The 24,516-nt window shown below is 44.0% G+C and overlaps 2 protein-coding genes across 5 annotated transcripts in view; both read left to right on the forward strand.

Annotated features, from left to right (window-relative positions):
* LOC117482507 overlaps positions 1-24,516 on the forward strand; it is a 51,399-nt gene that overhangs the window by 9,087 nt on the left and 17,796 nt on the right. The gene's annotated exons all lie outside the window — the stretch shown is intronic.
* LOC117482510 lies at positions 378-23,665 on the forward strand. Of its 2 annotated transcripts, XM_034130604.1 has the most exons (8): positions 378-517; positions 748-1,074; positions 1,201-1,461; positions 1,607-1,672; positions 2,129-2,215; positions 2,296-2,324; positions 2,760-2,871; positions 23,265-23,665. In XM_034130604.1, the coding sequence occupies exons 1-7, from the start codon at positions 457-459 to the stop codon at positions 2,823-2,825; spliced, it is 897 nt and encodes a 298-aa protein (XP_033986495.1). In that variant the 5' UTR covers positions 378-456; the 3' UTR covers positions 2,826-2,871; positions 23,265-23,665. The 2 variants fall into 2 exon arrangements, with proteins under 2 accessions (XP_033986495.1, XP_033986497.1); XM_034130606.1 differs by lacking the exon at positions 1,607-1,672.

The following is a 24,516-nucleotide window of genomic DNA, read 5'->3' on the forward strand; positions in this document are numbered from 1 at the left end:
GTTTGCACCTGCCGGCCACCGTACTTTGACAACCATGAACTTTATCTCTAAACAGTCAAGTTTTCATGAGTTTAAAAAAAATAAGAATCACCAATTAGGAGATATGTGGTTGTCACTGGACAGGAAGGAGATGTCATTTCTAATCTGGAAGTGAATTACAAGTAACTTTTAACCTGATTACTTCACAAAATGTATTTGGTATCATTCGTCTGCTGGTATCTAATGTGCTTATATGGTTATGTTTTTTATATGAATGTTACAGTAAACCCACAGGAAGCGACATGCGCTCATCTTGACTGAGTCGATGCAGAGAGGCAAATTAACGAGAAACGTAGAGGAGAAAAGAAGACGCAGCTACTTTGAGGAAGCGACACATTTCTAATATAAGGAAGTACATTCAACATTTCTCTTTAAGAGGCAGCCAGTCTAGAGACTTACACGAATACAAGAGACACGATGGCCGAGTTAAAACAGATTAAAATGTCTTCACTTCTTATTCTGCTGCTTCAGTTTACAGGTAAGGATTCCTACAACATGTATATATTTAGAAAACATTATAAAAGGTGATGTATTCATCATGAATGTTACTTTATTACCTAACCTCCTTTTAACCAAGACAGAGAAGTGGTGTGTTTGTCTTCCAACGAGGGGAAGGCAACTTTTAGACACATAGGGAAACTTTTGTTGTATCTTAAATGAACATTTTTATTTTTATTTATTCTTTATACTTATCTCTCGTTTATTCAGGGGCTGCAATTGGACAGCGTGTCCTCTACCTCTCTGTCAGAGTTGGAGATGAAGCCAATCTGCCGTGTAACAATGTGATTCAGGATCAGGATGAATGTGATGGTACTACCTGGCTCTTCAGTGATTCAATAAGCTCAGTAATGCTGGTTAGAGGTGGGCAGATTGGTAACCATGCTAAATCAGACAGACTGAGAGTTACAGAGAAATGTTCTCTGGGTATAAAGAAGGTCACAGAGGAGGATGCTGGTTATTACACCTGCACACAGTACAACAAAGCAAATCAACAACAAGGTTCAGACTCTGATGTTTATCTGTCTGTTGTTACCAGTGAGTATTTACATCATGATGTTTCCAAACTTTCTCTGTAGAGCAAAATACTAAAACATTACAATTATTATTATTACAGTGGTGAAGTAAATTATTATCTTTCTCTCACAATATCTCCATCTTCAGTGACTGAGCATCAGGACAATGATGAGGTGACGTTACGCTGCTCTGTGTCGAGACATGCAGGGTGTAGACACAAAGTGAAGTGGCTGCTTCAGGGTCAAGATGTGGATGAAGATAACAACGATATAAAAACATCAGCGTCCTACTGCTCTGCTTCTGTGACATTTCTGACTTCTCATTTTAGTTACACACCAAGGTCTACGTTTTTTACTTGTGCAGTAAGAAATGCTTACAACGTGCAGACCTTCAGGCCTCAGTCCTCAGGTGAGAACATTTTTGATCAGACTGTTTAAAGTCACTTCAAAGTGATGTGAAAAATTACATAAAAAGGATTTAATTATGTTTAAACATTACGTCACAATATATGATAAACATATGACTTCTGAAGAGTTGTGTTCATCTTGTTCAGATGAGGACGAACAAGCAGCAACAACAACCACAACAGTTACATCAAGTCACTCCATCAACAACTCAGGTAAAAACTAGACAGTATCAGCAATCTGAAACAAAACTATTTTATGGTACCTCAAATATTTAGTATGTTGTTGTGGTGCTTCACATCTCCACTTTGAGCTGCAGTTGAAATCTCTGGAGAGAATCTATTTGAATATTTTGTCAAACTAGTTGCAGATTATGTTTTTTTGAATGCAGTTTTTGTCCCAAAAGCAACTTTGGTTTATATATTTATATATGAATATTGCTTACTTAAAAATCTTACTCTTAAATCAAAGACTATTCATTGGTTTGTTTTAATCTGTTTTTTTTTTTTTTTAATTATATACATTTTGTTAAGAAATCACATCACATCTTTGCACTGATTGGCATTCAACGTGATTACATGTAGATACATTTCAAAACATCTCTGTTTCTTTAAAAAAAAAAAAATGTACAAAATATATATATCTTTAAAACAATTATATTGTCTTTCCAGGTCTCTTGAGGCACATCCTCGTGTCTGTGGGTTTAGCAGCTCTCATAATGATTGTTGTGGCGGTCAGCATATGGACAAGAACTAAAGGTGAGAACATTCACAGATGAAACTTAAACGTTTTTTTGAATTGTGGAAAGTAAAGTCAACTTTTTCTTCTTTCTTCTCAGAGAAGCAAACACAGATGGATGAAATCAATGTGAGTTTTTACATCAAAATACTGAAGTGTTTTTACTCTCTCTTCATTATGAACTGATAAACACAGACACAAAGTACAGCCTCCAAAGAGACCATAGATCTGAATCAACACCTCTTTGAACCTGTCAGTAACAACTGAACATGATGAGTTCAGATTAAAGGACTGATTCCCCTGAATTACATCACAGAGGATTTCCCCACCTTCACACTAGTGGCTTTTAGCAATGCTAATAGTTTAGTTCTATTGGAAAACAATGTGTATGTTGCTGTGAATAATGTGCAGGATGAAATCTAGTTTCAAACCAAACTGTGCAGAAGTCAGTAGATTAAAACAGATCAGACGGTAACTGATGGTGCGTTCAGGGTCTGCTGATTAAACTGTGAACTGTGTTTTCTTCCTTTGTAACCAACTCAGTGTTGTTGTTGTTTTCCTCAGGTGCGTTATGATGTAGATGATGGTACAGTGAACTATGAAAACATCAGACCTCCTGATGGAGTTTGAGCAACACTTCTGCCTCCATCAGACTCCACTGATCAACAACGTCTACATCTATCAGAGTGGAAGATTATACGCTCATTCTGAATTACATATTATTTCATTTTAGTCTTGATCTAATAAACCACTGGACCACCGTCTTCATGCTGAAGGGTCAGAGCTGATTTTAAGATGTACTGATTGTTTTTGAAGCTACGACAGCTTGAGCTCATTTTAATATCTCTGTGTTCAGAATTATTACTTTCATTCACTTTCATTTAGCCTTGCTTTGTGTTTTGATGTCCATTTGATTGAATGGATGTTCAGCCTGAATGTAGAAAGTAAGTTTTCTCTTTGTTATATCTGTTGACATTAGAATCTGCAAATAAAAAACAAACAAACAATTGAGTCTATTTTTGGAAATAGTCTAAAGTCATTTTGAGAAGTTTACATCATACTTATGAGAGGAAGTAGAAGCATCACTTCTCAGCTAACACACTATTTCATAAACATTTCATCAGAACAAGAGATAGAGGAAGCAGAGAGACGGAGAATCACGATGGATGAGTTCAAACTGATTAAAATGTCTTCATTTCTCATTCTGCTGCTTCAGTCTGCAGGTAAGAGACGCAGCACTCACAATAATCACTGTGGCTGTCATCAGACTGAAGAGGACTCAGAATACCTTTATTAGTCCCACAGAGGGGAAATGTGCATCGTTACAGCAGGAAAGAGCCACAGACAGCTTAATGTTACCTATGTTAAGAAAAAAGTACTAAGTTATGATATAATAAAAATATAATATAAAAATTAAAAGTAAAAGAAAAATACTTTCCAAAATACAAATCCTGTAACAGTTCTTAGGATTTAGCAGCCAGGTATATATTACACAGTTATTAATGGCTTATGTATATAATGTATATATTGCACATATAGCACATATTGCACATAGTATGATAGTATTTAACTGCAGCAAGTTACACAATTTACAAAACACAAAATGCAAAATACACACCTTGTAACGGTTCTAAGGATTAGCAGCCAGTTATAAATTACACAGTTATTAACGGCATATATATATATATTGCACATATAGCACATATTGCACATAGTTGATTGGTATTTAGCAGCAAGGGGTGATATAGCCTGTCACTGAAGGAGCTGCACAGTGAGGACAGGGTGTCCTGGAGGGGGTGGGACATATTGTCCAGCAGAAGAGGACTCAAGGTGAGGACACTAAACTTCTATCAAGAAGAGGGATGTAGAGAGAGAGGGAGGGATGAAGAGAGTTAAGGGGGCAGGGTTGAAGGTAAGGAAGGGATACATTGATGTAGGAAGGGAGGGATGAATGGGTGAAGGAATTTAGGAAGGGATTGAAGAAGTTTCAAAGAATTGAAGGGGGTTGAAGGAATGTATTGGGGGATGATAGGATAAAGGGATTATAGGGAGGGGTGTAGGAAAGGAAGGGATTTAGGGAGGGAAGGATGAAGAGTCGAAGGTATGTAGGAAGGAAGGGATGAATGTATGAAGGGATGTAGAGAGAGAAGGGATGAATGTATGAAGGGATGTAGAGACAGAAGGGATGAATGTATGAAGGGATGTAGAGAGAGAAGGGATGAATGTATGAAGGGGTGGAGAGAGAGAAGGGATGAATGGATGAAGGGGTGGAGAGAGAGAAGGGATGAATGTATGAAGGGATGTAGACACAGAAGGGATGAATGTATGAAGGGATGTAGAGACAGAAGGGATGAATGTATGAAGGGATTTATGGAAAAGGGGATGAATGTATTGTTGACAGTTCTGCTGTTTAAGTGGCCGTGACATACCTGACCTTTACCTCACCTACCTCTATTAAGCTTATCATTGATACAAATACTAAATTGGCTGTAATTTGGTTTGCTGGAAAGGATGTATGTTTCCATAGTGTCTTATCAGACGTGTGAAACCAGACATGTGAAACTAGATAGAACATCCTGAACTCTTGACCTATTCACACTATGCATTCTAGAAGGTGCAATAAAAGCGTAAAAGTTCCAACCACAATTCTGGGAAGGCGTTGTGGTTTTTGACACCTTGAGAACGATTACAAAGGTTGACTAAGACAATGAAGCACAGGATGCAGGCGGCCTACGCAAAGATTTGAATCATCTTCCTGAGCCAGTGAATCTTAGAGACAAGCTGTCCCTATTGTCTCTGTTGATAAATGAAGTCTCTGTTAATAAATTAAAGTATAAAGTTTGCATATTTGAAATTAAAATGTTTAAAGAAAAAAACTTGATTCTAAACATGACATTGACAATGTGTTCTGCTTTCATGAAAAATGTTCATATTCCCTCTTGTTAAAATTACATTTCATTACTATAGTCTTTAATTGTTTTATTTTAATTTTACATTTTTTATTGTTCATTAAGTAAAAGTCGAACCTATGTGACCTCCTTCTCCCTCAAAGAAAGAAAAGGGGATGACCCATGATGAAGAGAGGGAGGAGGAAGGAGACTATAAGAAGGGATGGAGAAGAAGAAACAGGAGCGCTCTAGGGGTTCACGTGTGAACCTGTTGCTTTTGTACTTTGACCTTGTGTCCTTGTAAAACCATTTTGTATCTTTCTTTTGTTATTTTTTGGATTCTTGAAAATCCTCTATTTTTGTTAAAAACATAATAAAACCGGTTTGTACTTTGTACATTTCGACTGAATTCCTGGTCTCTCTGGTGGTCTCTGAAGGTATCTGCTTGGTCTTAGAGTGAGGTAAGAACACCCTTCCTTGGAAAAGGCTGACATTAGTTGATCATTTGGATTTGAAATTGAAAAGGGGAATAGAAACCCTGCTAAGGTTAAACTGTAGTTTCACATTGGTTACTGTGGTTGATGTGGTTTTGATTGATGCTGTATGACATATGCTCTGCTGATGTGGTAATGTCACTGCTGTGATATTAAAGTTTGACTATGGCTATGTTGGATATTACACTTGCATTGTTTTGATTGGCATAACTGGGGATCAAAAGAGGGGGTTAGGGGCTGTGGGTCCTGAAGCTTCCCTAATTACCAGGGAGTCTCCCAACGACACAGGGTTCCTCCTCCAGGGGCAGTTTAGATACTGCTCTGGGGTTCTACCAGCCCACCAACACCTACTACACTACACACTCCGTTTTGCTATCCTGGCGGTCGGGCATCTGACGCTTTAGGGCCTGAAATAAGTGACAGAACGGGCAGCTGGTGTTAGAGGCCACGCTGTAAGTGCCCCCCTAAGCAGATTACGGCGATCTTGCGTGTAGATTCTGGGGGGTTTACTAAAAAGATTGGACGGCCGTTTTCCGGAGCCTCATCAGCACCGGAGCTCGGTATCGGAGACGACCTAGATATTAACGTTGGTTGTAACAAAGTTAGATTCCTTTTCAGTATGAAGGGATTTAAAGAAAGAAGGGATGAATGTATGAAGTGATCATATAAATAATGCTGTCCTCTCTGTGTAGGCTGACCCTGAAGATGGTGTTTCCTACACCTTCATCAGCTACACCAGCAAAAAGAACAGTGCAGCCCAGATAAGCTTTCTGATTGGTTAAAGTCATGATATAGTGAAGTTGTTTCATGAGCATTGTGTTGCATGGATTTACTGTCGTTATTCCAACGTGCTATATGTGAAATGTATGTGTTGTCCTTTATCTTTGAGGTTCAGGGTAAATATGATGATGATGATGATGATGATGATGATGATGATGATGATGATGATGATGATGATGATGATGATGATGATGATGATGATGATGATGATGATGATGATGATGATGATGATGAAGGTGATGCAGTGACCTACAGCACTGTGAAAGCTTCTTCTTCTGATGGAGCCTCCACTGATCTAAACCACCAACAAACCAAACAAATGAAACCACAGATCATGCCATTACAGTTTTGTTACATCACTAACTGTAACGGATTAATGTTTTTTTAATTAAATAATTTTTTTGTGACCATTTTTTTCTGCTGTAAAACCCATTTTTGTCCAGAAGGTGATGCTGTAGGCTAACCAGTAGCACAATGTTAAAGCAGAACTATGAACCAGTGGTGCAATCAGTACTAGGATCATTTGCTTAAGTAATAGTGTGTTAGTTTTATCAGCAAAATGTACATAAAGTAAATGTAAAAATTGTGCAGTATTTTCCTTTATGTGATCTCTGTGGATTAGAATTACTGCTGCATTAATGTGTATTTGATGACTGACTGTAGATTGGTAAACTCCTTTACATACTGCTGGGTTGTTCCGTCTGCAGCAATAAAGAATATTTAAACAAATCACCATGTTTGTAGCTTTGTCCTGTGAGAATCTTGTATTTTTTATAAGTAAACCTTTCACGAGTTTCTCATAAAACCGCCAATGTGGCAATGCATCTTCCAGCTGATCCTATAGAGGCTTTTTAAATACTTTGTTCAGCTTAAGGAAGAGGAGTATGTCCTCAACACATTAAGGAACACTTCATGATTCAGCTCATCAGAAACATTCAAAATCATCTAGAGATACAGGGTATAACTATAAGGAAAGAGGAAGCCATTTCTGATCTGTATCTAAAACTGTGCTGAGCTTTTATTTTGAAAAGTACGTTTTATTTTGGTACTCTTGGCACTGGCACATTTCTGCAGACTCGCGCTACTTTCCTCAGTAGCTTCAGGCCCCACTGAGGAGAAGTAAGTGGAACAAGTGGTGTCATAAATGTTGTATTTGATATGTTAATAGATTGTTTAATGTTACACTTCACACAAGCCAAACTTGTTTGCAGTTAATGTCTATATTTTTCCGTGTGTAACTGTAGTATATATAATGTGCAGCACTTCAAACAGTGTTTGTGAGCTTTCTAAAGTTTAGCTATGCTAACCTAACATGTGGGTGTTTTCTTCCACTGAAGGTGTTGGAAGTTAGAAAGCTGATGAAGCCATTTCCTGCTTTAATTATATTCTGTTTTGCACAGGTATGTGGGTATTCTTTTTGTGTTTTGTAACTGTAAATTGTATTGTTTGTTTTGCAAGTGTAAATTAAAGGTGGGGTAGGTAAGTTTGAGAAACCGGCTCGAGATACACTTTTTGTTATATTCCATGGAATGCTCTTAACATCCCGATAGCAATGAATATCTGAAGTGCTTTGACAAAAAATCCATAAAAAAATGTCATCTGTGGAAGCTGTAATACTGTAAAAAGTACGACCAATCATTTTAGCCGGCCCGGCTAAAATAACTGGATGGCCTACCTGCCTGTCAGCCTTCCATCTGTGCACAAACTTATCTCGTGCCCTCATTGGTCATGTGCGCGTTCGTGTGTGTTGGAGGAGAGGCTCTGTAAGGAAGTGGCAGATTTTCTCCGGTTGTGTATTTTCAAATTCTAGCGATCTCAAGCCGGTTTCTAAAACTTACCAACCCCACCTTTAATGTTTATATTTTTATATATGAATTTACAAAGAAAAACCGAATTTGCCACCATGGATAAATGTATATCTGTTAAAAGAACATGTTAATTGTATTATTTAGAACTCTGGCGCTACTTTCCTCAGTTAGCTTCAGGCCCCACTGAGGAGAAGTATTAAGTTAGAAAGCTGATGAAGCCATTTCCTGCTTTAATAATGTTCTGTTTTGCACAGATAATAAATCCTGGTTGGCCCTAACCCTAACCCTAACCCACAACGCAGAGATCACATGTGGCGTCAAACCAGACCGGTTACATAAACAATAATAGTATTTGAATGCTTGAAATGTAAATGAGCATAATATAAGGTACAACTGAACTGAGACTTTAATGTGTCTGTATGTGTGTTCACTTCTTTATGTCTTGATGTTATTCAACTAAACCCACAGGGAGTCACATGCGCTGATCTTGACTGAGTCACTGCGGGGAGTCGAATTAACAAGAAACTTACAAGAGAAAAGAAGAGGGAGCTTCTTTGAGGAAGCGACACACTTCTGATTAAAGGAAGTGAATCCAACATTTCTCTTTAAGAGGCAGCCAGTCTCGAGACTTACACGAATACAGGAGACACGATGGACGAGTTAAAGCGGATTCAAATGTCTTCACTTCTTATTCTGCTGCTTCAGTTTACAGGTAAGGATTCCTACAACATGTATATTACATTTAGAACACATTATAAAAGGTAATGTATTAATCATGAATGTTACTTTATCAGTGGCGTACCGTGGGGCTTTAGACAGGGCCTTCAGTAAACTATTGAAGAGCACATAGAGTACACACACTTTAAGGTTCAAGGTTCAAGGTTCTTTATTTGTCAAACAAACATAGCTATAGTGTAGTTATGTCGATGAAAATCTTGTGTCACAGGCTTCTCCAACAGTGCAACACAAAACACAGATAAACAGAAAAATATAGTGCAAGTAAATAGTAAATACAAGAAGAAAAATAGTTTAAAAAAGTGAAATAGTGCAATAAGAGTCTATATGCAAGTCATTGAAATATGATATATTAGGTAAATAGATAAATAATTTTTAAGTAGCAGCCAGATGAATATTGTGGATGTTGTTTCAGCAGTTCAGTTGTTTAGCAGTCTTATTGCCTGTGGTATGAAACGTCGGGTTACGTATTGTAACCCTTGTTATATAAACACAGGCGGAGCCCTCTACTGGACTCTATGGGTACTACCCTCTCATGCAAGCATTCACCTACTGAGATTTCTATAGACGTAGCCGGCCCCGGGGCGGGCTTACCTGAATGCGTGCGCATCTCACTTCCGTATAAAAGGAGGCCTCGCCTCCTGACCACTATCCTACACCACTCTTCAGCGAGCGGTATAGGACAGACAGTGCCCCCAAGGTAGAGGGCTCCGCCTGTGTTTATATAACAAGGGTTACAATACGTAACCCGACGTTATATCTCTCACAGGCTCCGCCCTCTACTGGACTCTATGGGTACAGTGGGCGGAGCCCCGATGTATGCACGCACTGTCGTCCAGCACACCGTTCCACCTCACTGTCCCTGACCGGCTTTAGCAGCCACTGCGCCTCACTCACCTCTCCCTCGGTTGTAACCGTGGAGAAGTCCGGGCTGCGGCCGATAGAGCACACCCTGACGCGCTTGCCTCGCAAAAAAGTGTGCTCAAAAATAGTGCTGAGGACTCCCCTACGTCTGCCCATAGGCAGACAGGGAAAGTCCGCAGCCCTGTATGGGTTCACTATGCACTCTCCCTCCTGAGTCCCTAAAGAGCACGGGGAGAACGCAAGTGCCCCCTATGTCCCCCCACTCCGCCACTGACCCTGTGCAGAGTGTGTAGGGACTATAGTATGGAGGGCTCTCCCCCTCCTGCCTCCAGGCAGGCGAGGGGAGCCCTTCAGCCCTGTAAGGGCCCAGAGCGCATTACATCACCCTGCGACCCTCCAGGGGTCCAAAGAAATGTAAGCGCATTTACGCCCGGGGAGGGGGTCAGATGCCCATTGACCCACAGCCCCCCCCCTCCTCACCAGTCCTGTGTTGCCCCAGCAAGCACAGACGTTGAGAAAGAGCCAGACATATCCAAGAGATAAAACTTTATGAAGGGGCCTGGCGTTGACCAAGACGCCGCCGTGCATATATCCTCCACACTCACACCGCTGAATAAGGCTGTTGATGCAGCCACAGCTCGTGTGGAGTGCGCACGGACCCCCATGGGACAGGCTCTCCCTGCCTGCTTGTAGGCGTGTGCAATGGCTTCGCAAAACCAGCCTGCCAGGCGTTTCTTGGACAGAGCTTTTCCAGTCACCCCGCCCCCGAAGCACACAAACAGCTGTTCAGTGCGTCTCAGGGTAGCTGTGCGCTCTACATAATATGCTAACGCACGCACCGGGCAGAGGAGGTGTAATTTAGCTTCCCTGGCCCCACCATGGGGTGGAAGACTAAAAACCCCCCAACTGAATAGCCCTCGACCTGAACACACTCCTTAGGCTTTTGGGCACAAAGGAGGGGTTCGGTCTGAGTGTCGCCCCACTCTGGTCACCCCGAATCAGTAAACAGCTCGGGTGCACCGACAGAGCGGTTAACACGGACACTCTTTTGGCTGACGTTTAAGGCAAGTAACAACGCTGTCTTCTACGACAGTGCTTTCAGGGAGGAGAGCTCAAGAGGCTCAAGAGGCTCAAAAGGCTCCGTGACCAGAGCCTCGAGCACCAGCGGCAGGTCCCACTGTGGGGCGGAGGCGTGCACTACAGGGCGCAGCCTCCTGACCCCCTGTAACAACCGCAACATCAGTGGATGAGAGAAGGCTGACCTGCCGTTGAATCCCTCATGACAGGACGAGATGGCTGCTGCATATACCTTCACTGTGGAATGAGCAAGCCCTCTGTCCACCAGTAACTGTAAGAAGGATAAAATAGAGCCCAACTCACAAGATAGGGGCTCTATTCCCCGCTACTCACACCAATGCTGGAATCTCAGCCAGTTTGGCCTGTAACAGGCTGTGGTGGATTCTGCTCTAGCTGCCTGGATAGACTGAATAACGCTGTCAGACAATCCACCCTGTCTCAGCCTGTCCCTCTCAGGAGCCAAGCCTGAAGAGGACGGCCCAGAGTGGGTAACGCCCCGATTGCACCTGCCTCTTGAGACATCGCCCCCCAGAACTGGGGAATCGCCCAGGGCTGGCCCACCTTCATCTGTGTCATTTCTGAGTACCACGGAGCCCCGACGCGATCCGGTGCCACCAGAATGACTGCCAGACGTTCTCGCCTCACTCTCCCCAGGAGAGGGAGAATGAGACGCAGCGGTGGAAAGGCGTATAGCAGCTTCCTTGGCCATGGCTCGTGTGCAAACGCGTCCACCCCCAAAGGCGGGTCGTCGCTCAGGGCCATGGAGAACCACAGGGCACAGTGGCTGTTGTGCCGGCTGGCGAACAGGTCCACTTCCGCTCTCCCGAACTGGGCCCAGATCTGCTTCACCACCTCCGGGTGAAGCATCCATTCGCCTGGCAGGGGGCCGCCCCTCGCCATGAGGTCGGCCCCCCTGTCCTCCAGTCCCGGGATATGGAGGGCTCTCAGAGATAACACCACCTCTGAAGCCCATAACCACAGCCTCTCCGCTGTGGCCAACAAGGGGGCGGAGCGGACTCCGCCCTGCCTGTTGATATAAGCCACTGTGGTGCTGTTGTTGCTCCTGACCAATACATGTCTCCCTTGAATTAGGGGCATGAAATGCCGGAGAACTAACACTACCGCCCGTAGCTCTAGGAGGTTGCTGTGTTGAGACTCCGTAGAGCCCAGCGCCCACCTATAGCCCTCTTCAGGCAGGTCCCTCCCCATCCTGTTCTGGATGTCCGTGAACACTGTGATGTAGGAGGTCACCCGTCCCAGTGGCGACCCCCTCCGGAGGTGATCCGGGGACCCCCAAAACCGAAGGTTGCACTCCACTGAGGGGGGGGATGGTCACCAGCCGCCGTTTGTGCCTCTTGGGATCCAAACGCAGGCTGGAGAACCACCTCTGCAGGCGGCGCATATGTAGTAACCCCAGCGGGACCACAATGTGAGCAGCCGCCATGAGACCCAGAGTCTGCATGACAGTTAAAGCTGTCACTGTCGCCCCCTGTCGCAGCCTGTGCACCGCCCGGAGAAGGGACGCACGTCTGCTCTCTGACAGGGTGGCGCGTAGCGCGTCTGCATCGAGCACCACTCCCAAATACAACGCCTGTTGGTGAGGTATGGGGGTGCTCTTTTTCCAATTGATAGCAAAGCCTAATTTGGTTAGGTGTGTGATCAATCGTGCTGTGCAAAACATTGCCTGTTCCCGGGACCCAGCCATGACTATGAGGTCGTCTAGGTAAAAGAAAAACTCTCATGCCGTGGGCGCGCAGCGGTTAAAGCGCTGTGGCCACACATTTGCTGAATGTGCGTGGGGATAGGGAATAGCCGAACGGCAGCCTGTTGTACTCGTAGGCTATCCCCTGGAAGGCAAAACGCAGATACTTTCTGTGCTCTGGAGCAATTTCTACATGAAAGTACGCGTCTTTCAGGTCGATGGTGGTGAACCAATCGCCTGGCTGCACAAGCCCAGTAACTGTTTCATAGTTACCATGCGGAATTTCCTGCAGGAAAAGTGGCGATTCAGGCCGCGGAGATCTAGCATAGGTCAGAATTCCCCTGTCTTCCTGAAACCAGGAAGTACATGGAATAAAGACCATTTTCTCTGTGCTGAGGGTGCACAACAGACACAGCCTGCTTCTGCACCAGAGCCCGAATCTCTTATGAGAGGAAACTCATCTCCTCCTGGGAGGACAGATTTACCTCTCGCATGCCCATAAAAGGAGGTGGGACGCTGCAAAACTGGAGTGAATAGCCCCGTTTCAGCGACCTGTCCATCCACCCTATTAGTACACAGCTGAGTTTCCATTCCCCATAACATTGTGTTTATGGACAAGCCCTCAGCTGTGGGGCCGCAGCTATGAAGCTGTGATGCTCTCTGGTGACCCGTTCCGCCGCAAAACTCCCCATGAATGGAAGATTTGCCCATGGAGGGTCGACACAGAAAGGGCCGATTATTTACTGAGGTACCTGAACGCACCGCCTCACGCTCCTGCGCGCGCTCCACCATAATGCTGTTCTCACCACTACGGTAAACAGCATTAATCGGAGTTCTTATAGGCGTAGTGTGTTTTTACTAAGGTCCCTGAACGCACCGCCACGCGCTCTTGTGTGAGTGCGGGCTCCGCCATAATGCAGCCTTTACCACTACGGTAAACTGCATTAACTGGAGTCCTTGCTCTAGGCGTAGTGTGTTCTCTGACAGCAATACGCCGGCCATAATGTCCCTGTAACCGCATAGCGTTTTCCTTTAGATAGCACTCCCTGCGGTTCATCCCTCTCATCTGCGCATGCCCACTAGTCACCTCCTTTACAGGAGCTACAGCTGGGGCAGCGAATGGGGAATTTGTACGGTTAACATTGTGTGTAAGTGTAGCATTTGTGAAAACAAAAGACACCTAGATTTGGATACAGATCAACCTCATTTTTATTTAGAAAACGTAGTGATCTGCGCATTGTACAGGGAGGAGGCGGGATTCGCCCTCTCGTCCCGGGCGGAGAGATTTTCTCCCCCCGCCAGACAGCTCCGTAAAGACGGAGCACACCACCCAGCCGCTCTCTGCTGCTGCGGAGCCTGCCGGGGCTGGGCAGCCCGTCCCCGTGAGTGCCGACACGCCGGTTCCACGGGGTGGGCCGAAGAGGTGGAGGGCACCGCGGGCATGGGATCTCCGTGCCGGCACCTCTCCCTTCGTCTCACCGTCACGCTGCTCTCTCTCGTCTGCAGCGGTGACTCTTCTCTCTACTGAGTTCTCTGAACGCACCGCGGCCCGCCCTCAGGGGAGGGGGGGGGGGGCCGCGCGCGCCGTCACAATGCCCTCTCTTTGAAACGGACATTATGGGGAAAAAATTGAATTGTGGAGAGATGACTCTTACTCTGGGATAAATGCAACCGTGTTTACTGAATGCATTTTCCCACACACACACCACTCCAGAACTAGAGTTTACAAACGTAAACCACTGTTCTCCTGCGGAGGTTCCTGAACGCACCGCGGCCACTCTTACGAGGGCCGCGCGCCCACGTATTAACGATGTATTTCCCATTCACCGGTGAAATGCATTAATCGGAGCTATTATACCAGGCAAGGTGTGTTTTCTGACAACAGCACGCCGGCATTGGCGTCTCTTGAACCCGCACAGTGCTTTGACAGCACTCGGTTTATCCCACTCACGTGCACCTACCCACCTGCTGGCTCCCTATACTGGGGTTTACAGCAGAGGCGGGGAGTGTATGACAGTGTTTCTTCCTCTGGGGATGGGCAAGAAGCAGCCACGCTGCGATTACTCCTTATCCCGTGAGCAAGGAGATCGATCCAAAGAGCCCTTCCGTAAACACGGGGGCTCCCAGGAGATCAACACGGTCCTCTTTGGAAAGTGCCATGCGGCGCGATATCGCAGGGACATCACACGGCAGGCAGCGGCGGCGGCCTGTGATGAAGTAGGGTCGCCCCTATATCATGTGAAGCCACCGAGGCCTGGGGCAAGGCCCGTGGACCAAGCTACTTATTCGGCCTTGCGGCCCAATAATCGCTCTGACCTTGTGAGGCGGGGGCATCTCTAGCAATGAGCGAGTAGCCCACACACCCGCCGCCATGATCATCATCCAGGGAGAGCTCGTTCCTTTCTCTCAAATAATACGTCTCGGACTCAGTGCTAGGCTATCACCTCCGCTCGCTGAAGAGTAAAGGATAGTGGTCAGGAGGCGAGGCCTCCTTTTATACGGAAGTGAGATGCGCACGCATTCAGGTAAGCCCGCCCCGGGGCCGGCTACGTCTATAGAAATCTCAGTAGGTGAATGCTTGCATGAGAGGGTAGTACCCATAGAGTCCAGTAGAGGGCGGAGCCTGTGAGAGATATAACTGTCCCTGAGTCTGGTGGTTTTAGTCCGGATGCTGCCAGACGGCAGCAGACAGAACAGTTTGTGGCTGGGGTGATGGGGATCTTTGATAATCCGGAGGGATTTCTTCCTGAGCCGCTGGGAGTATAGGTCCTCCATGGATGGCAGCTCCGTCCTGGTGATGTTCTGTGCAGTTTTCACCACCCTCTGTAAAGCCTTACGATTGAGGGCGGTGCAGCTGCCGTACCAGGCCGTGATGCAGCCAGTCAGGATACTCTCTATCGTGCACCTGTAGAAGTTGCAGAGTATTTTAGGCGCCGTTTACACGAGGACAAAACGGCTTGTATCTGCATAGTTTCGCGTGCGTATAGCCCTATTATTTACACGAGGCCGATAGAAACCGACCCCACAAACGATAACGGGTCCCAAGGTGGATAGATTTGCAAACGAAACTCTGGGGGGGTCAAACGAGTCCGTGTAATCGCCTCTATACGAATATTTCCTGAAAAAATAATGATAGCCCCACCTCTCCCCGCCTCTGCTGCTCACTGCTGTAGCATGGCCAGTAGCCATCTGTAACGATCAACTATCAAAAATAGCTGTGTTAATTAAACGCACAAGGGGTTCTTGAATGAAATAATATTATAAAAGGCAAACCAGAATTGTTAACGCCCAATATACTCCTTAAACAAAATAAACAGAGTCAGATTTCATGCATTGATCCATTATATTGACAATTTTCCAGCCAAACAACACAAACAAAATTAAACAGTCCGCTCTGCGATACACCAAAATTGTCTTTACTGCCTAATCCAGGCCATTATTGTTCATTGCTCACCCGGTGTTTGTAGAGAATATCTCTCTTTCTGAGCGCGTCCTCTCCACGGAGACGTGCTTCTTGGTTGGTCAATGCAATATCCACAGATTCGGTTTCTTTCAGTTAACTTCCCCGTTGCATTTATCCATATATTTACATGCTGAGGAAATTACTATATCCCGCTGAATACCAGCAATCGCCACACACAAAATAACGATAGCCCCACCTCTGCTGCTCACTGCTGTAGCATGGCCAGTAGCTACTGTCAGTAGCTACTGCTAGTGCTGCTGCTACTGACCATGCTACAGATGTTAGTACAACATCTACAGCTCCTCTACCACAACCATCAGCAACAAGTGGACATGGAGAATTACATTAACTACTACATGTTGCTAAATCCACCGCGGGGCATAAACAGAAGGGTAGCCATGGCAACATTGCTGCGGGGCTGCTCCGGGGTCTTCTTCGCTGCTTTTGGTGTATTTTGGCGGAAGTTACAGCGCCACTTACAGTCCTGGCATATGTACTACAGCGTTTCCAGCGGTCTCATTTGAACAGACACGTTAAATGAAACGAATGCATGTGAACGGAAGACTTTTTTGAAAGCGCATACTGTGCATAAACGCAAACGTTCCCGTGTGCACAACGCCTTAGAGTCCATGTTGAACCTCCTCAGACTGCGGAGGAAGAAGAGCCGCTGTCGAGCTTTTTTGGTGATGGTGGTGGTGTGAAGAGTCCATGTCAGGTCCTCAGTGATGTGGACACCGAGGAACCTGAAGCTCCTGACTCTCTCCACCGTAGTCCCATTGATGGTGATGGGGGTGTGTCCCTCTCTCTGCTGCTTCCTGTAATCCACAATCAGTTCCTTGGTTTTGCTGACGTTGAGATGGAGGTTGTTATCCTGGCACCAAGATGTCAGGTTTTCGACCTCCCCTCTGTACGCCGTCTCGTCGCCGTCGGTGATCTGGCCAATGATGGTCGTGTCGTCAGCAAACTTCACGATGGTGTTGGAGCTGTGTGTGGCCATGCAGTCGTGAGTGAACAGGGAGTAGAGGAGAGGGCTGAGCATGCAGCCTTGAGGGGCTCCAGTGTTGAGGATCAGGATGGAGGATGTGATGTTTCCCACCTGCACTGCCTGGGGTCTGCCCATCAGGAAGTTCAGGATCCAGTCACAGAGGGCGCTGTTGAGCCTGAGGTCTCTGAGCTTGATGACCAGCTTGGAGGGCACAATGGTATTGAAGGCTGAACTGTAGTCAATGAACAGCAGTCTCACATAAGTGATCCTCTGGTCCAGGTGTGAGAGGGCAGTGTGGATGGTGAGGGCTATGGCATCGTCTGTGGACCTGTTTGCTCTGTAGGCAAACTGCAAGGGGTCCAGAGAGTCAGGGAGGGAGGAGGTGATGAAGGTTTTGACTAACCGCTCAAAGCACTTTACACGTCTCTGTTCCAGCCAACGCAGCCATAATCAAATAATGCGGACATTATGCCAAACAGTCTCTCAACAATACGACAGCTGATCAACAATCACAACAGTAAGCTAGATAAGGGTGGGTTAAATGCAGACGAAATTTCCCAACATTGATCAATGAAGTAATCTATTATTAAACTTGTGTCATTGTGCACTCTCACGTCGCTCTAAAATGAAGCGAAGAGTAACCCGTTACTTGTAAATAAAGTCCATGCTACGAAGGAAGTTCATGACAGAAGTTTAGGTCTAGGCCCAGGGGGTGTACTGTCATTGAACATCAAATGGGTTGTCTTTCAACAAAAGGCTAGCAGTATCTGCTGTGCTGGCCCCCGCCAACTAAAATAACTGTGAGGCGTTTAAGTGACTTTTTGATGTAGGAAATTCCATTTCAGCCTCAACCAAACCTTACTTAAAGTGGACCTATCATGCTATATTTGAATAATATAGTGTAGGACCATACCTATATAAGGCATATTTATACTTTTTTTTTTTCAAAATACCAAACAGATCATGCATTTTAGCTATGCCTCATTTTGCTCAATTTGACATTTTTTAGCTCTGTTTTTGTAAGGGCAGATTCTGTGAGAGCAGCACCATCTACAGGCCTGGCATATGTACTACAGCGTCTCCAGCGCTTTCGAACGGCAATGGCCGTGGCTGTCTCCTCCTGATTGGTGGAGTTGGCCCAATAGCCGTAGCGCCACCGTCCTGACGTCAGGACAGTGTTCAAATCTGGATCAGTTTTTATCAGATCCGTTGCAGCCCCTTTTTTAGAGATTTGGGTATGGAGGAAAATAGAGAGGGTTGTGTTTTCTGACACTTGGTGAGTTCCCTGGAACACCGGGGACACATATTCATGTAGAAAAGACGTACAAAAGTGCATTTTGCATGATAGGTCCCCTTTAATTTAGTAATTTTGAGGATATTATACTATTAAAACTTATAACTAAATATTAATGAAAAACATTTTACACACACTTTATTTGATTGGTTACAGGGCCAGCAGAGAAGGCCCTGACGGCCCACCACTGTACTTTATTACCTCCTTTTAACAAAGACAGAGAAGTGATCTGTTTGTCTTCCAACGAGGGGAAAGCAACTTTTAGACACATAGGGAAACTTTTGTTGTATCTTAACCCTTATGTTGTGTTCGGGTCTCCCGTGACCCGTTTCAAGTTAAAATTATATAATAACTAAGGTCTAGTTTTTTTTAACGGAACAAGGCTTCATGATGTCCTCCACAACAGCTATATAAACACAAAAAAACTGATTTTGACAATTTTAGCCAAGTCTGAAGGTCTCTAAAAAAAAAAGTGTATAATTTGGTGTTCGGGTCTGGGGAGACCCAGCAGAATTGTTGTGGGTGACTCGGGGTCAAATGTGGCCCAATCAAGATTCATCTTTGACTTTAGACACCCCACCCCCTTCATCCACTGTAACAATCATTTCAAACTTTTTGGGGGGAGATTGTATTCTAATATTAGTCTATTATAGTCAGATAATGTAATGATCCACTGTCTTCACTATAGGAAATATAATGAGTGAATTGAATCACATGTTTTACTTAAATATGTGGTGTAATGTTTTTTGGGGCCCTAAAATAAAAATGGTACGGTTATGAATGCATAATAAGTTAGTTATGATGTAGTTAAAACAATATTGGATGATAGTCATTATTTTTTAGTGTTTTGGACTGAGATAAATCATGGGTCAAAATTTATCCGCGAACACCATGAACGGTAACAGCTTTCGAACACAACACAAGGGTTAAATGAACATCTGTATACCTCTGTATTCTTTATATTTCTCTCTCGTTTATTCAGGAGCTGCAATTGGACAGCGATCCCTCGTCCTCTTTGCCAGAGTTGGAGATGAAGCCACTTTGCCGTGTAACTATGTGATTCAGGATCAGGATGAATGTGATGGTACTAATTGGATCTTCAGTGATTCAGGAAGTGCAGTAATGCTGGTTAAAGGTGGGCAGATTGGTAACCATGCTAAATCAGACAGACTGAGAGTTACAGAGAATTGTTCTCTGGTTATAAAGAAGGTCACAGAGGAGGATGCTGGTTATTACACCTGCAGACAGTACAACAAAGTAAATCAACAACAAGGTTCAGACTCTCATCTTTATCAGTCTGTTGTTACCAGTGAGTATTTACATCATAATGTTTCCAAACTTTCTCTGTAGAGCAAAATACTAAAACATTATAATTATTATTATTACAGTGGTGAAGTTAATTATTATCTTTCTCTCACAATATCTCCATCTTCAGTGACTGAGCATCAGGTCAATGATGAGGTGACTAGGGATGTCCCGATCACCTTTTTTTGCTCCCGATCCGATTCCGATCATTTGATTTTGACAATCTGCCGATACCGATTTTTCCCGATCCGATCTTTATGCAATGCATTAAGAGGAAAAAAAAGGTAACAGATAACGGCTGGTCATCCAACGCGATGAATTCAGCTATCTTGGCTGTTCTGGGGTAGTTTCTCTTTCCTTTTAAAAGTCTCTGAAAGTGTCGGTTGTTTCAGTGCCGTTACCTGAGTGGCCGCTGTGTACTCGTCGTGTTGTTGTTGGTGTTTGTATTAGATTGGTCATGTTGAACGTAGCTCTGTTCTTTCCACCACGCGGAACCTCCGCCTTGCAAACATTGCATCTGGCTGTTACACTGCCTTCGCTTTCAATTTTATAATACTTCCAAACTCCTGACATTTTCTCTGTCCCGAGTCACCAGCTGAACGTAGCCTCTTGTTAGCTTACTGCTACTATTAGACACTGCGCCCTGCCCACTCTGTTGCCAGATTTGAGAGAAATAAGCAACCAGGTCTATGAAAACAAGCCCAAAAGAAGCAACACATACATGATGTTGTGTAATTTTAACCCAAAACTAAGGCCTCAGGATGACTTTAAGACGTGAACATGGTCATTTTTGTTTTGTAACATTAAATAAAATGTATAAAAATATTTTATAAAAAAAAAAAAAAAAAAAAATCCGATCCCCGATTTTTTTCTCCCGATCACGTGAAAATCACGTGATCGGATCGAGACATCCCTAGAGGTGACGTTACGCTGCTCTGGCAAGATCAGGACGGTGTAGACCAGGGGTGGGCAATTATTTTTTCCATGGGGCCACATGAGAAACTGAAAATATTGTGGAGGGCCGGGCCAAAAGGCTGAACTCAATTCTGCATAATATTAATTGTATTTCTTTATAAAAAGCAGTAAATAGCATTGTTTTGACAAGCTGGTAAGAGTATATGTTATAGTTAAGCAATGAAAAAGTGAGGTTGCCTTACAAAAAAATGTCATTTATTAAATCAAATTTCCCAAAACAATGGTAAACAAAATGAACGTTTTTCACCATTTGTGACTCATATTAGTGAACATTTTCAGTCACATTCACTCAAACACATTTTGAGTTTCATTTACTGTTGGAAAGAGGTTCTTAGCATTCTAAAGACATCACAATATTGTCTTTGTACTCCAAATATTACGCAAGATACATCATATTGAACTGTCACTAAACATCACTGAACTGTGATTTTGAGAAAAAGGCTTCCAAAGAAAGTGTCCCAGTTCACTGCTAGTTGGTGCCTTTACATGCCAACATTTGTAGTCTAACCACCTCATTTGGTGTTTTTAAGTTCTCTTTTCTTGTTCAGTGAGAGAAATCTAGTCTCTGCTGGGCTTTAACGAGTGCATCAAAGTCAGGTTGAATGTCTGAGGTGGAGATGCGAAGCACAGCTGACAGATGATCATCAGTGAGAGAGGATCTATACCTGGATTTCGTAAACTTCATAATTGAAAATGTTTGTTCACATATGTATGCGTGTCCATGCACTCGTTTACCTCCGTGAACAGATCGCTCCCTGTCGTCGTCCCTTTCATCGACCGCATTGCTGCCAGCTCCTCCGTAATCTTGAAGTCCGGTGTTATCCCGCGGACGAATACGAGTAACTGGGCTGTGTCGCGGACATCACAGCTCTCGTCCAAAGCCAAGGAGAAAAAGTCGTAACTTGCCACTTCACGTTGCAGCTGAAGCTCCAGATTCCCCGCAATGTCCTCGATCCTTCTAGTCACGGTTCGCCTGGACAGCGGGACTTGCTCAAATGCGGCTTTTTTTTCAGGGCATATTAGTGCTGCAGAGTCCACCAAGCACTCTTTGACAAACTCCCCCTCCGAGAACGGCTTACTGTTTTTAGCAATTTTGTGGGATATCACAAAGCTGGTCATGGTTGCTGCATCACTGGATGTGTGAAGCTTGGTAAAAAAGCCTTGCTGCTTTTGCAGCTTAGCTAGCAAAGCTTCCGATGTCCGCGCCCTTTCAGCGTCAGTCAAGTTTTTATATTTCTCCGCGTGTTTCGTATCGTAATGTCGACTCACATTGTACTCCTTAAACACGGCGATCTGCTCCCCGCAAACTAAACACACGGTTTTACCTCCGACTTCAGTAAATAAATACTTAGCAGTCCAATTTTTGTTGAAAACCCTGCATTCAGCATCTACCTTTCTTTTTTTAGCGGACATTTTTTTGAGGGCTAAAGTCGTCTTGTGACAAGGATCCAATAATGTGCACGTCTTGATATACGTATTGCGTCATTATGCACGTGAATAAAAAACAACTTCAAAATAAAAGCAATGCAGCTTTAGTCCATGCATGAGGTAAAGTTAGAAAATATGTTTATTTTGTAATTTCCAATTAGCCTTACACGGGCCGGTCAGAGTCAACCAAAGGGCCGTATGTGGCCCGGGGGCCGTACGATGCCCAGGTCTGGTGTAGACTCACAGTGAAGTGGCTGCTTCAGGGTCAAGATGTGGATAAAGACAACAGCGATATAAAAACATCAGCATCCTACTGCTCTGCTTCTGTGACATTTCTGACTTCTCCTTTTAGTAACACACCAAGGTCTGAGTTGTTTACTTGCTCAGTAGATTATGGTTCCAACGTGCAGACCTTCAGCCTTCAGTCCTCAGGTGAGAACCAGCTGTTTAAACGTAATTAACTCATATATTTGTACTTATTTTACGGATTTGGAGTTAAAGTATTACATCACAATATAAATTACCCTTAAGACAGTTTGCAAGTGAAACATTTGTTGATCTTTTTTCATCTGTTCAGGTGAGGACACAGCAGCAGCAGCAGCAGAGAGCGACACCAGATCAGGTTTCACTACGACAGCTTCTGTGATCACTGAAGATGCAAAAGGTTATTCTTTGTTTTCTTAATGGAAATTAGTTTAATTAACTCACTTTTATAACAACAAAATACTGAACTGTTTTGACTCTCTCTTCATTATGAACTGATAAACACAGACACAAAGTACAGCCTCCAAAGAGACCATAGATCTGAATCAACACCTCTTTGAACCTGTCAGTAACAACTGAACATGATGAGTTCAGATTAAAGGACTGATTCCCCTGAATTACATCACAGAGGATTTCCCCACCTTCACACTAGTGGCTTTTAGCAATGCTAATAGTTTTGTTGTATTGGAAAACAATGTGTATGTTACTGTGAATAATGTGCAGGATAAAATCTAGTTTCAAAGCAAACTGTGCAGAAGTCAGTAGATTAAATCAGATCAGACGGTAACTGATGGTGCGTTCAGGGTCTGCTGATTAAACTGTGAACTGTGTTTTACTTTGAAATCCTTTGTAACCAACTCAGTGTTGTTGTTGTTGTTGTTGTTGTTTTCCTCAGGTGCGTTATGATGTGGATGATGGTACAGTGAACTATGAAAACATCAGACCTCCTGATGGAGTTTGAGCAACACTTCTGCCTCCATCAGACTCCACTGATCAACAACGTCTACATCTATCATCGTGTTTCACATCAGGAGTGGAAGATTATATAATCATTCTGAATTACATATTATTTCATTTTAGTCTTGATCTAATAAACCACTGGATGTCACTGTAAAGAGCTTTTAATTCTTGTTTCCTTCCTTATATTGTCTTCCAGCTGAAGGTCTCAGAGCTGATTTCAAGATGTACTGATTGCTATTAGAGCTACAGCAGCTTGAGCTCATTTTAATATCACTGTGTGCAGAAAGATCAATTTAATCCACTTCATTTAGCTTAGCTGTTAAAACATGTGTTTTGATGTCCATGTGATTGAATGGGTTTTCAGCCTTAATGTAGAAAGTAAGTTTTCTCTTTGTTATTCCTGATACAACAATATAATCTGCAAATAATAAATGTTAACTTAATTCTACACTGTGTTCTGTGGTTCCTACTAACAGTGTCTTTATCGTGATCTTGCTCTTTGTACTTCCTGTTTTATTTTGTAAAAACACTGTCCTTGTGTCATCTCTGACGTCACTTCCTGTCTTTGTGTTTTCCCGCCTTTTTGTGATTGTTGGATATTTAATCTCCAGCAATCAGGGGCGGACTGGCCATCGGGACGTTCGGGACGAATCCCGATGGGCCGGTACTGAAGTGGGCCGGTCGGACAATGTGGGCCGGTCGGATAAGTCACGAGCACCCCCCCGTCGACAATTTACTAGCGGTATTTACTTGCGGCACCGAGGTGGGCCGCTCGGATAAGTCATTAGCACCCCCCCCCACCCCGTTGATAATTTACTAGCGGTAATTACTTGCTGTAACGAGGTGGGCCGGCGGTACCGAAGTGGGCCGGTCGAGAGTCCCTGGCTGATTTGTAGTCCCAGTCCGCCCCTGCCAGCAATGCATCATATTCTATAATATAAATGTTTGTAGCTTTGTCCTTTGCCAACCATGTACTGTAACTCTAAACAGTCAAGTTTTCATGAGTTTAAAACAAATATATCACCAATAATGAGATACGTGTTTTTCACTGGACAGGAAAGAGATGTGATTTCTAATCTGGAAGTGAATTACAAGTAACTTTTAACGTGATTACTTCACAAAATGTATTTGGTATCATTCGTCTGCTGGTATCTAATGTACTTATATGGTTATGGTTTTTATATGAATGTTACAGTAAACCCACAGGAAGCGACATGTGCTCATCTTGACTGAGTCGATGCTGAGAGGCAAATTACCAAGAAACGTATAGAAAAGAAGAGGCAGCTACTTTGAGGAAGT

Source organism: Trematomus bernacchii, unplaced genomic scaffold (genome assembly GCF_902827165.1).
Source record: "Trematomus bernacchii unplaced genomic scaffold, fTreBer1.1, whole genome shotgun sequence".
Classification (NCBI taxonomy): domain Eukaryota; kingdom Metazoa; phylum Chordata; class Actinopteri; order Perciformes; family Nototheniidae; genus Trematomus; species Trematomus bernacchii.

Bases quoted from the DNA above. Each gene is read 5' to 3' on its own strand.
- LOC117482510 (XM_034130604.1), top strand. From the start codon at position 457: ATGGCCGAGTTAAAACAGATTAAAATGTCTTCACTTCTTATTCTGCTG. The intron at 518-747 runs GTAAGGATTCCT...TCGTTTATTCAG, and splicing joins TCTGCTGCTTCAGTTTACAG to GGGCTGCAATTGGACAGCGT. The intron at 2,216-2,295 runs GTGAGAACATTC...CTTTCTTCTCAG, and splicing joins CATATGGACAAGAACTAAAG to AGAAGCAAACACAGATGGAT.